General features: G+C 39.4%; 1 protein-coding gene across 1 annotated transcript in view; it reads left to right on the top strand.

Annotated features, from left to right (window-relative positions):
- The window catches only part of SCUBE1 (signal peptide, CUB domain and EGF like domain containing 1), a 219653-nt gene that overhangs the window by 102965 nt on the left and 102771 nt on the right, over positions 1–13917 (top strand). The window contains exon 5 of the mRNA XM_009279091.2: positions 8658–8783. Coding sequence (XP_009277366.1) covers positions 8658–8783 — 126 coding nt within the window. The remainder of the gene's footprint in view (positions 1–8657; positions 8784–13917) is intronic.

The raw sequence follows: 13917 nt of genomic DNA, 5'->3' as shown, positions 1-13917 counted from the left end.
GACTCTTGGGTATGTGAGCATCTACGTGACGGACTTTTACAACCAGGTTCTCCACCCGGGCAGCAATATCTTGCCACAATGCGGCAGCCCAGATGGGTTTGCCTCTGCGCTGCCAGTTGCTCTGCTTCCATTGCTGCAACCACCCCCACAGGGCATTTGCCACCATCCATGAGTCAGTATAGAGATAGAGCACTGGCCACTTTTCTCGGTCAGCAATGTCTAAAGCCAGCTGGATGGCCTTTACTTCTGCAAATTGGCTCGATTCACCTTCTCCTTCAGCCGTTTCTACAACTTGTCGCATAGGACTCCATACAGCAGCTTTCCACCTCCGATGCTTTCCCACAAGACGACAGGACCCATCAGTGAACAGGGCATATTGCTTCTCATTTTCTGGTAGTTCATTATACATTGGGGCCTCTTCAGCACGCGTTACCTCCTCCTCTGGCAATATTCTTTGCTCTTTGCCCTCTGGCCAATCCATGATCACTTCCAGGATTCACTGGGGTTTCCTATTCGAGCCCGTTGTGTGATCAGTGCGACCCACTTACTCCATGTAGCATCAGTTGCTATATTAGTCTCATCCTAAATCCAAAACACTGTACCAGCTACTAGAAAAGAAATTAACTCTATCCCTGCCGAAACCAGGACACCCTGCCATTTATTTCCCTTTGTGTGAAATCAGTGGTAATGTCAGGTGCCAAGTAGATACTGGCAGAGACTGACAGACCCACTTACTCCATGTAGCATCAGTTGCTATATTAGTCTCATCCTAAATCCAAAACACTGTACCAGCTACTAGAAAAGAAATTAACTCTATCCCTGCCGAAACCAGGACACCCTGCCATTTATTTCCCTTTGTGTGAAATCAGTGGTAATGTCAGGTGCCAAGTAGATACTGGCAGAGACTGACAGCCTTGGTTCTGACAGACCAGCAGCAACACACGTTCCCTGGGCTATCTTGCTGAATTTTCTTTGAGATAAACTATATCTGTGTGTGAGAAGGTAACGGAGACGAGTGGAAGGGGTTTCAGTGAGCGCCAGCTTCTACTGGTAGCTCTGCAATGTGGGAAACAGACTGAGATTGCCAAACTTTTCCTGTGATCCACCAAAAAGCCATCACACAATCACAAGTTGGTCACAACCATCCTGGGCTGGATTTCATCCAGTCTTTCTTATTCTCTGTTCTTGGTCCCACAGGAATTGCTGACATTTACTGGAAAATTTTGAATCTATTTCCTTTCCCTTCCTGCATAGTTTTTCTGCTAAATTAAACTTGGTCCCTTCACTCCTATCATTCATTTAATCTTTCTATCCTCTTTTCTGAAATTACAGTACCTTTGCAGAATTGCAAATCTTGGCTTTTATTGCTGACAGAATGAAGTTGTATTTCTGACACATGCCTATTTCTAAATCTTAAGACAAAACCCCTGTTCAGGGCTGGATGACACATGCGGTTTTCTGGCTGCCACTCAGAGCAGGAACAGAGATCAGACTGCAAGCCTGCCTGCTGAAGATGCTGTCCCTAAGCATGTTTTATATCCAAACTGAAAACACATGTAATTGCTAAATAAGCATGAATTTGTTTATTTTGTAATATACCAGCAGCTGTTTTTTTGTATAACGTCCAGGATTTCTCCAGCCAACCTACTCAATAGTGTAGAATTCTGTTTCCTTGGGTCAGTTTGCCTGCTCTATTCCTTCCCTTCCCTTCCCTTCCCTTTTGGGGTGAGGTGTAGTCACTGAAACAACTGTATTTTCCTAAAGCTTTAGGCAGAACCAAGCAACTTATTTCAGGAATGAAGATGGAAAGAAAGTCTTGTGTTCATTCAGTTAAGAATACGAAAAACATTAGACCGTGACATAGATTATTAAATTTCCGACATACCCAATGCGAGGTTTCTCACTTAGCTCTAGTGGTCTATTCCTAGATGGATGCTTTGTACCTATGACGTTGTGATCGGCTGAGGAGGGGTAGCTGCCTCAACCAATTAGTTTTATCCTTCATTTTCTTGCTGAGGAGAACAAATCTTGGTGGGTTTTTTTAATCCTCATGTAAGGACATACTCTGTTTTGAGATGAGAGCATCTTAAGCTCTCACTGGGGAGCCGAGCTCACCCAGACATTCTTCACGTCCCAGAATCAGGCCCTTATTAGTGAGCCAGAAATGTCCAGAGGATCTGATGCAACCGTGCAGCATAAAAATGAAGGTCAGATCCAGGCTATTGGAAAACAATCCTTCGGCTTCAATGGAGCTAAGATCTGACCATATGTATTTGTTGACTATAATTGGGTTTTTTAGCCAAATGTTGATTTTCATCACTCTTGTGAAGCGCACAAGATGCTGGAGTTAGAAGGCCAAAGCAGGGACGCTCACAGGTGCTTTCCACAAGCCAGCTGAAAAGTTAACAGTATGCTTTCTTTGGATAGCCAACCATCTAACTGCATTTGTATGACCAAAATTTATATGCATAATGTAACATTTGGCTTGAAGCAGCCATCTTGCACTTTCACTAACATCATTTTCCTGTCTCCGTCAGAAACTTAGTGTGTTTTGTTTGGCCTCCATTCGTAACAGAGTAAAACAAAAACTCTGGGAGAGGAGTTGTCTCTGTCAGTCTTCTAAATTGCTTGGTCATTGACCAGTGTGTTTTATTGTGGTGCTGTAATTTCTCACATGAATTTTTAAAAAGAAAACAAACAAAAAAAAATCCCACTATGTTAATAGTTTAGTAAACAACTAAAATGAGAATGCTTGTTTCCTCTTGTATTCTTTCCTCTCTCTGCTGCTGAAGATATGTTGCCTTCTTTCTAGCACCAGGCATTGAGAGAATGACCGTAAGTGACAATCAGGTGATCTAAAGACATTGTATTTCATGCTACATTCTGTTTCTTACTTTACAGTTATTATAATGACAATATATTTGGTATTATATTTTGCTATGATATATAATACATACTGATACAGTTGAACTCTACCATTCCTTAAATTAGCAGTTCTCTAAAAGAGAAAAGTCCTGATAGTCCTGAATATCACCGGTAACAGTTTCGTAACACCACATGGATCCCCTACGTAAGCAGAAGTAATTATCCCCTATAACTAAGATTGAAGGAGAGAAACTAACCACAACAATTGCTTGTTGTTTGTGTTATAAAGATTTATGCTTTACTTTACATACAGGGTATGTTCATAAAAAGTGTGTAGAAGAGTTCATAAATAATTAAACACTGTGGCTTATCTGTTATATGCAATTCAATGACTTGCATATAACATTTAATGTCTTAACTCTTTTAGAAGTTACTAGAACAGAATCATACAAATTATGTGATGTGTGGATTTCGTAAATCATGTCTACAACTTTTTTAATGGATTTTTTATAAGATTCATTTTTTTGTTAAATAAGGGTGCAACTGTAATAAGAGATTTCACTGTGTACCTAGTGCTAAAATTAACTTAACAAAAAAGAGAATCTAATTATGTAGTTTTGGGGATTGAGTATAAGTGATGCACATGCTACTGTGCATGTCAGTGTGTATATATGGGTTAAGTTCAAGATTTCTTGTATTTTCTTACCACATTCAACCACATATACTCTGACAATATTCTAAAAGTTACTACTGTATTATATCTTTGGTGCAATTTAAAGTAGTCTTTTTCAGATGGTGTTTGGAATCTGCATGATTATTTGGAAGTTATAAAAAATAGCAGCAATATAAATACAGAGTAAGTGAAATTATGACCACATAGAGGATCATGTAAGCATATATGATGAACCACGAAGTAAAATAATTGCTAGAAGTCTTAATTAAGATGAGAACAGGCAGTGTTAATGAAAAATAAAGGCTGATCAGTACATTAGTTGTCACAGTCAGCCTGATTTAAGCACTTTCAGAGCCATTGAGCTGAAAACATTTTTAGAGCATAATACAATGGAGAGGTCATTGTATCAGACTGAACATTTTGCAGAACAGCACTATTAAGGGATTTGTGATAACTAGATGGCAGACTAGATTAATGTAGTAGACTTACACCCAAATCTCTCCTAGGCCAGGAACAAAAATGAACGTGGATTGTAGGTCATATAACAATGTCTGCCAGTCTCCCGTGAACAATCTTTTGTAACTGAAAGTCAGAAAAAATCCAGGAATGCAATAGGAGAGAATTTCTCAAGTCATATCTAAAACACTGAGAGAGGATTTAGTTTAATTAGATTAGTGTTTTCCTTTCTTAAGTGGCATTTCTCTTCCTGTTTACAATATATTTTCCACTGGATTCTGTTTTGCTGTCTTTTTGTAAGGTGAATTTGCTGAGAATGTGTCTGTGTTTGAAAAGTTTATTTTACTGTCTGCCAGCACTGCCAAAGAGAACATGCATCCATTTTTGTGCTAGGCTTTAGAGACTACCTTGAGTAGCAGCATATTAAATTAAGATACTGCTTTTATTAACAGTTAACATGAAAAACCTAGAACCTTTCAACATTGGACATTTTAGTGTCATGACGATAAAGTAAGGATTCTTTGGTGTAGAGACTTCTCTTTTATCAATATTTAGTCTTTCCCTTGATTTGGGAACTATGGTTTTTCACTCGACCATCGGTTCTAGAAGCTGGCACACACTGATCACTGCAAAAATCAAGAGAAGCAGCTAAGAACAACTCCTTGTGTTCAAAACCAGAGTGATGCAGTTGCCCACACAACAGGGGAGGGAGGGGGGCCACAAGGCTGTGTAGTAGAAGATGTAGTTCTGCAAATACTTTCTGGTTAAGGCTCGGGTGGAGGATCCATTGCCTGATATTTTGCCCAGTCTGTGCAACATACTGAAGTAAAACTGCTGTGGGCATAATTCTGTACTGTCTTGGGAAAGGCCTAGAATAATTCCATAGGTGTTTCCCTTCTCTTCCCTGGTTCTGCATTACATTGGTCAGCTCTGGGAAGGAGCAACACGTGAAGCACAGGGCACTCGGTGCTGGGGCCCCTCTGCTGAGTTGGGGCTTATGGTGATTAAGAGAAGTTGTTCAAACACATTTAAATGAGCAGCAGAATCCCACCCAATTTTTCCATGATCGTGTTTTTTACCTCAATGACTAGTTTTCCACCCATCTCTACGAATCGAGCTGTTTGGCCTTGCTTGTGCTAGTCACCCCCAGAGGGAACACAGCGTTTTTGCTGGAGCTGTGCGCTGCCCATCACTGGGGAGAGGAGCCTCCTGCCTGCCTGCACATGGCAGTGCCAGTGGGTCTGGAAGCACGCTGCCCGCCTCCCCTTTGGGTCAGTCTTTGTCCTGGGGCTGAGGGAGGCTGAACGCCAAGGCAGGCACTGAGATGCTTAAGAAACATCCCCCTTAACATCAGGGGAATTTTTTCCGTGCTGTTACTCACACTCTTGGCTCCTTATGTAAAAAGCATGTGCACATTAGGTGGCTGCTAAACATTAACTAAAATAAGGCAAAACTTTGTTTCTCAGGAGGTGATGGTGAGGGGAGATGATAACTCAAGACGTTTTACTACTTCTTTGATAGCAGAGTGGTGTGCAGTCAGCAGAGCAGTTATTTTACTACCGGCAGTGCATTCCATCCAGTTCCAGTATAGGAAATATGTGAGGTGTTTTATGTATTTCTAGTTTGTTTTAGAGTTTGGACCACATCCTCCTAAAGAGAATACTGAACAGAGTCATTTTAGGAGTATTTTTCTCTCCCATTTATATGCATTTGTATAGCAACTAAACTAGTATTAGGAAGGTATTTAGCATATTTTTGTATTTTTTTGTGTCATTTATATGCTATATCATAAAAGGTTCAGTATTGTCTGAAGAGTCAGCTTGCAAAAAAAAGTAAATCTTATGTATCAACAATGATTCATAAATCATTTGTGTACGTAGATTGATACAGAAGACATCTGGCCAAATACTGCATTTGCTGAAAAATTAAAATTTGGAATAATTAAAACTATTTGCAAGTTAACACAAATTTGGTTTAGATTACATTTTTAAACAAGCCAAAATATTTATTTGCTGCATTTTTATTTAAATAATTTTTTCAGGCCTAAATAGAATTCTGTTTAGGAATTTTTTGAAATTTAATTCTTAGGGATTTTGAAAAATACTAAAATATAAATGAGAAGTTTCGTTGTGGATGAGTTCCTACTCTTGACTGAAAAATGATCATCTTTCACTTCACCAGGAAAACTTAAATTTCCTGAAATAATGGTTTTCAGGCTTATGAGATTTCTGTGTTGTTCTTCTCCAGCTAAACATGGAACTGAAATAGTTTTTCTACAGCTCCAACTACCTGATACAGTAACTGAAATGATTAATACAGTAACTGAAATGTTGTGGTCTTACACACAAATACCAGCATAAAATTCTGCTTTGTCTTTCACTTTTGTTTCAGAATGTAATAATTCTGATCTTCGATTTCTCCCAATATTTTTAGCAGTGCACAATTTCTGTCTTTCCAAGTGATTTTAACAATGGCAGATATTCAGTATCTGTAAGTAAACACTGAAAACCACTTGCTTCATTACACTTCTGAGCCATTAAATATCTTCTTTTATCTGTCTAATTCCTCTCTTCTCATTGCCTCAGCAGTGTGACTCAATCAGGCATGTGTTATCTTTCCCAGATCCTTTTCTGAACATAGCGTAGTGCGCAGGAATGCAGTTTGTCAAACACATTGTGTCTGAAATCCTTTGTTGGGAGAAGTGGAGAGAAAGAGATTATAAAATGCCTCAAAACCTTCAATAAGGCCGTTCCCAGGTTTCTTATGTCCGTTTACCCAAACAAAACATTCATACCTCACTTCCATGTATAGGATGGTATGGTATGGTATGGTATGTATTATATATCTTCCAATAGCATCTGTTGACCAGGCTGCAGTTGACAGAGAATAACTTATTTTGTTCTTTGGCAAGTTTTTAGACTCATCAAGGCTAACACAGAGGGGAATTTAGAAGAGCAAAATATATCTGTTGTCTATAATGCTGTTTTTCATAGGCAGTGAGATTTAAGATCCTGATATTTTTTTGTAGGAGAGATGAACACAAATACCCACTTGGACTGGTGATGTGTGTTTTTCATTGCTCTGCTAATATAAACCTTTCTGAGGTAAAGTCGAGCAGTGCAAATAACTCCTGAAGCTGTTAGCTTCTGCCAACCTGAGGGAATCTCTGACTGACTTCCTGCAGCATTTCCTCCTCAGAATTTTGTACGCAAAGTTTCTTAGTAGCTGTCTTACACGCTAATCCTTTTATTTGTGTTCAATTAAAAACTATTCTGTATGCAGAGAAACTTTTGCTCAAATTCATCGTAAAGCCTTGACGCTTGGTTTCAAGTATTTGATAGCGTGAGACCAGCCTGAGCCTAAAGGCGGTGTGTGTACATGCTGGAGGTGGCGAGTGCGTTCATGTAGCTTCTGTAAGAATAAAAAGGGAGGGCAGTGATCGTTTTCACCTTTGGAAGCAAAAACTTTGCAACAGCCCTGAAAAAAACATTTATTTACAGTACGTCGTCACTGTAGGTTTAACTTGAACATTTTACACTGGAGTTGTTTTGAGAAATTAGCCTAGAATAAGTAGGAGTAGCCGCGTTACAAAGTGACAAATGAGCTGCTGAGTCCACACTGATGTTGCATGCACCCACGTTTTGGGGAATACGTGCTGTTTTCACAGTAGTAAGCCGAGTTATGCTGTGAATTCTCTGTCAGTGTACTTTGAGAGAATTTGTTTCTCCTTTCCAGGTCAGATATCCAAGGGGAAGTCTGGGAAGGCTTTGTAATGCAAATCTAGCTAGCCTTCGTTCACACAAGGAATGCTAGATGCTGACCCATAAGGGCTGAGTTCAAGATTTCTGTCAATATGTGGGATTTGAATTAACTCAGTAATGAAGGCCTCTAAGAGCATAAGGCGCATTCAGTATCTGAATCACTTACGTGGTTCGGGAAGCTAAAATTGGCCCTATGATGAATAAGAGGAAGCTGGTTGATACTGCTCCTTGGCATAAACATTAACAGGAATCCACCCATGGCACTTGGACGTTTGTTGAACAGCTGGTATGTTTTGTTTAAAATAGTCAAAAAGAAAAGTGGTAGTAGGTTTGTTGGAGATTGGCTGCGCTTATGGTGGATGACACAGATAATTGAGATGTATAACAAACAGCGAAGAAACAGATCCAAGCAAAAATGCTCAGATATAATCTTTGTTAGATTTTGTGTGTTCGAGAATATAAAGCACATTAACAGGCAAATAAAAATGCACCAGACAGTAACAACCATTAAATTTATACATGGAAAAAATAACAGTGAGCTCAGTTATTCAACTCTGATAATTGCCTGTGGGACAGACAGCTTTGAATCCATTATATTTTCATGAAAGATTAGAATATGGATATGGAATAGGGAAATCACAAGTCCTGGGTTTCTACATGCAGCAGGGACACCCTATATCCCACAGTAGTACTTGTTGTATTTGCCCCAGAGGAGGTTTGTCCTTTATTACACTTTGTTCATTGTATACCACTTTTCAACTGCGTTCTTTTGCCTTGTGGAACACAGTCCAGATGCAAAATAAAAATTACAGCTAAAATTACTGGAGGACTGGATGTGTGTAATTATTTTGTAATTCTATTTCAGTACTAATATTTTCCATTTTTCTTACTTTTTTTTACAGAGGGTATGAACTGTATGAACAAAGATCATGGGTGTGCACACATCTGCCGGGAGACGCCCAAAGGTGGGGTTGCCTGTGAATGTAGGCCTGGCTTTGAACTTGCCAAAAACCAGAAGGACTGCAAATGTAGGTAGATGAAGATTAAATTTCAAATGCCCCCAAATGTCTTATTTTCTGCATTGTTGTTATTTTCCAGAAGCCAAGAAATCAACCTTGTTTTGGCCAAAGGTGATTTGTAATTTTAGTAATGTGGGTTTTTCTGTAGAAGGTGTACTTGGGGATGGATAAGAGGGACTGAATAACAGAATGTTGGCAGTAACCCTGTTAGCAAAATGGTATTAACTTTTCTACCTTCCTATGGATGCAGAAAAGTGAGGGATCACTGTAATCCAGGCTTAAATTTGTAAAGCAAAACAAATAAAGCATAGAGGATTCTGGTGTGCAATATTTTGAAGGTCCACAATGATAGATGCATTGATAAATTTACTAATGGGTTTAATGATAAATCCACTAGAGCTATCAAATTAAGAGTGTTAATTCCTCTTTTTTAAAGGATAGAAATGTTTGCTCTAGTTCCGATTCCGCTGCACACAGGCTACTTTTCTTGTTATTACTTGGAAAACATACAACTGTATCATATATATACTGTTCTTCAAAGAAAAACCCTGAGTCATGTATTCTCGAAGCTGGGATGCTGAAGATACAGATATTCATTATCCCACAAAATTGGAAATTGTTCTGTATAGGTTAAAATAATTGACCGTCTGTAATTTAGCATCGTCATGTGAAAGCTTCCAAATTGCATAGGAGTCTTTCTGATGGCTTCAGTGAGTGTTAGATCTGACTCCAATAGCTTGCTTTCCTACTTGGTAGCTTTGTGAGAAGCAAAAAGAAGGAAGTGCAATAAAACGACATAAAACATGTTTTGTGCTTTGCATAGGGACAGTATTTTTGTGATAGCCTTTCTTCCACTTCAGCTTTTTTCTTCCTGAGATGGCCACTGTATAGACACACTTAGATGATATTAGTTCCCAAGTACAAAGTCAAAAGAATCACCTTTGAATATCATCAGGAAATGCCACAGGGTATTGTACAGCCTGATTGTTCCTCAGTATTAAGAAGCTACACAGAGCCAAAGGCAAAAGCACAGAGAAAAATTGCCTTTATAGTAATTTTCGTTCTCAATGTTTATTAGAAGTGAACGTTGCGTGCTGTTAATTGCAGTGCAACATCAGCTACATTTGTAAAGTGGGAGAGGATGTTTATTTATGTTGTTTATTATTTGTTTCCACAAATTTGTACATTCCTTAGGAATTACATTATCCTTTTTCATAGTGAGGTAGCGACAGGAGAATTAAGGCCTTTTCTAGAACTATATTTCTAAATGCCTCAAGGTTTAAGAGTGAAAAACTTGAATTTATTCTGTGCCCTCTGGTGTTCAAATTGTAGTTGGAAGTATAATGAGCTTTTGCTGACAGACCTCTAAGTAGGCATGCCGAGTTTTTCAAGGCCGCAGAGCTTGCTGCAAAGTACACCAACCCCTAAACCCACAACACATCCTGCAAATATGTTCCAGAGTCTTATTTAAAATAACTGTACTTCTAGCCCTTCCAAACACAAAGAAGTATGAAGCTGTAGCCAGATAGCCTGGGACAAAATTGTGAGATTACAGCAGGCTATTTGTAAAGGTCTAGTTCTGAAACCAAATCTTGACTTTTAAAAAAACTTTTTCACAGCTAACCATTTCAGTGGAATTGGCTTAAATCTTGAGCTGCAGCTTTGCAAGTGCTGAGCACAGCTATGTTGAAGAGCTGCAAAAGAGACACTTGCCCCTTGTTGGCCTGGACTGGGTCTGTAGCCCTGTACACCAGGGACTGGTAGGGTCTGATACACCCCTAGTATATCCCTCTCAATTATTCTGATTTATCATGGTCCCTCCAGGAGACTGTGCCTTTCAGGGTTTGTCAGAGCTTGCTTCTCTGTTTTTTTATGTGAAGAGGTGGCAGAGAACCAGTACCTCACTAGGTGAGTTTTTATCAGCCAGTTTGCCATTGAATCGGAATACTGGGAGAGGTTTTCAGACGTACTGGCCCAAGTCCACTAGTAATGAGATGTGTTCCTCAAAGGAAAAAAAGATGTTAAAATAAGTTAGAAAGCATAAAAAATTGGAGGGAGGCTCCCTGCTTTTTATGCATGCATTACAAATTTGTCATTACATCCTAATTACATGATTACATATCACCTGATTGTATCATTGCATGCTAATAAGGCAGTCACTATTGGTGTCTTGCTTCATTCAGTGTACAAGATGGTCAGTGCTCATTAAGCAGGCTTTTGTTCAATAGCTTCCTCTCCATAATTCAGTGTCATGCCTTGCCTGCTGCACGGTATTTAAACCCTATTGTGAACATAAAATTTTTAATTTCCTCATAGATTTTCCCATGATACTCACTACTGTAATATCGAAGTGCTTTGTAGGCATTGGTAATGTATTTTCAGAATGTTCTTGTCAAGTTAAAAAGTACTGGTTTGCCTATCTTACAAATGGGAAATGAATATAAAGATGTTAATGTCAAAGTCATTTAGTAGTGATAGGTGATTAACAAGAAACACCCAGAACCCAGCTCAGCATTTATAGCACTTTAGTATGATCAAAGCCAAGTTCCCAATGGCTCCAGCTGCAGTTGCAAATGCCATGGAGAAAGGAATATAATATTAGTAACCTGTAATAGATGTGATTCAAGTGACTTGCCAAGCCCTAAGTAGGAATTCCATGGCTATTCACTGTCTGAACAAGACCATCCTTTCTTGACAGTCCCTTTCTGATTTACTACTCATGCTTCAGCAAATGGACAAGATTCTCCATCTGTTTCCACAGACCTGACTTTCCCCAGCTCCACTGCGCACTGAATAAGACAGGAGTGTTTTCTGCATTTGTCATTAAGGATGGTTATCACAATACGATAAGTCTATGTACCAGAAGTCTGGTATTTTGTAGCTTTTTAGTGCTTAATATTGCAACCTTAATGGTTTCTTAGTGTAAATTTTAAACATGCAATTTCTCAGTTACAAAAAAAAAAAGTCTTGCCCACCATGCTAGGAAAACACAGAAGCATTGAGGCTGGAAGGGACCTCAAGAGGTCGTCTAGAAATACACTAAGCAGAATCATACAGATCCATACATAATTCCTCAGAAGAGCTGCATCCTTTAGATCCAAAGCAGCACTAAACTACCATCTTCTGTGTACACAAGCCATTAGAAGAGGAATATGCTTTGTCAGTGATTTTCATAGATACTTGCTGGCAGCAGAAAGAGGAGACTTAGGAATAGTGAATTCGGTTCCAGATTGCAGTGGAAAAACAAGGGAAATTATCTCCTCTTCTATATCTGTATCCACGATAGATTTTTAAGATCCTGCTCCTGAGTATGACTGCATTAGAAATTTTTGATAAACTGAAGATTTTTTTCCCCAAACATGAAAAACTCAAGACATTTTTTGTTAATCTCATTATTAGCTGGATCAGTTTAGCTGGAACTTGAAAAAGTAAGAGGAAACCTAAAGCAGATACACATACCTGCAAGTTGCAACCTAAAAGAAATAATTCTGGCAGTTATAAACAAGTGAAAGCTGACTCTTTTAATGACAAATGCTGGATAACCTTAACTACAGCTATTTCTATCTGCCCCCTCCAATAATAATGATTTAAGTAAGCAGGAGGGCTAGTGCTAAGTAATTCTAAAAATCCTCTCTAGTACGTTTACAATAAAATGCCATCCCACCTGTGCCTCGTGGCAGCTTTTCAGCTCCTGCTGACAATATTCTCATGCAGCTATTTGCTGTCAGTACAAAGATCTCTGGAATGTTAAAAATGTAAGGCCATACTGGAATAAATAATGCAAGCAATGTTGCATGCACAGCTTTATCACATAGAAAGAGATTCCCATATATTTATATAAATTATATATTTAATGGCCAATTTAGTTACAGAACAGTGCAATTTTTAATTTATCTAGAATTACAATGTGCTGGTTTGAACTGTTGCAGAAAGCCATGCTACAAAACCAAAACATCTGGCTTGTTGCAAGTTCTGTGGCATCTGAGCCATAGTATATATTTCAGTCCACATGTGGACAAGATTAGGACATCATTGTCTTAGGGGATTTTTTGTGCTAGTGGGTACTAAATGCTAGATTTAATATTTGGCCATATGTTTTCAAATACTCCTTCTCATGGGCATGTCAGATGGAAGATACCAGAAAAAGGATTATATGGAAGTTCAGAGAAGCACTGAAAGCAGGATTTAGCCTGTAGAGTGGGGCTGAATTTTGGTATTTTCTAACTTCTGGGGGTTTTAGCATGGAACATCAATATAATTATTTAGTGGAATAAGTACATTAAAATCCCTTTTGTTCTTTAAGATGTCATTCCTCTTCCAGACAGTTTTTTCTTGTCTTTCATCATCAAAATATCATTTCAAGACTAATCCATATATTTCTATGGATGTAAGCACTGGCCCACATGCAAAGCTCTATCTTAGGAATGCTTAGGTCAGCCCAGCCAAACTGAATAGATGCTGCTGCTTACAGCATAGGCAGGTGGACAGTTAGGGAGATTATGCCATGCTGCCAGCCTGCTGCCCCTTTAAGGTGGCTGGCCAGTTCAAGAGCCTGAGCATTATAGTCAGCGAAAAGAATTAATCTTGTTTGAAGGGTATTTGAAGCACCAGTGTCAGGGCTTCGGCTCAGGATGCCCCATAGCTTGTGCAAAGCATTTGACACTATCCCACATGACATCCTTGTCTCTAAATTGGAGAGACATGGATTTGACGGATGGACCACTTGGTGGATAAGGAATTGGCTGGATGGTCGCACTCAAAGAGTTGCGGTCAATGGCTCAATGTCCAAGTGGAGACCAGTGATGAGTGGCGTTCCTCAGAGGTCGGTATTGGGACCAGCGCTGTTTAACATCTTTGTCAGTGACATGGACAGTGGGATTGAGTGCACCCTCAGCAAGTTTGCTGACGACACCAAGCTGTGTGGTGCGGTCGACATGCTGGAGGGAAGGGATGCCATCCAGAGGGACCTGGACAGGCTTGAGAGGTGGGCCTGTGCGATCCTCATGAAGTTCAACAAGGTCAAGTGCAAGGTCCTGCACATGGGTCGCGGCAATCCCAAGCACAAATACAGGCCAGCCAGAGAATGGATTGAGAGCAGCCCTGAGGAGAAGGACTTGGGGGTGTTGGCTGATGAGAAGCTCAA

This window comes from Aptenodytes forsteri, unplaced genomic scaffold, assembly GCF_000699145.1.
Source record: "Aptenodytes forsteri isolate BGI_AS27 unplaced genomic scaffold, ASM69914v1 Scaffold241, whole genome shotgun sequence".
NCBI classification, from domain to species: Eukaryota; Metazoa; Chordata; class Aves; order Sphenisciformes; family Spheniscidae; genus Aptenodytes; species Aptenodytes forsteri.
Note: the sequence above shows the minus strand (reverse complement) of the source record. Positions and strands in the feature narration are given on the sequence as shown.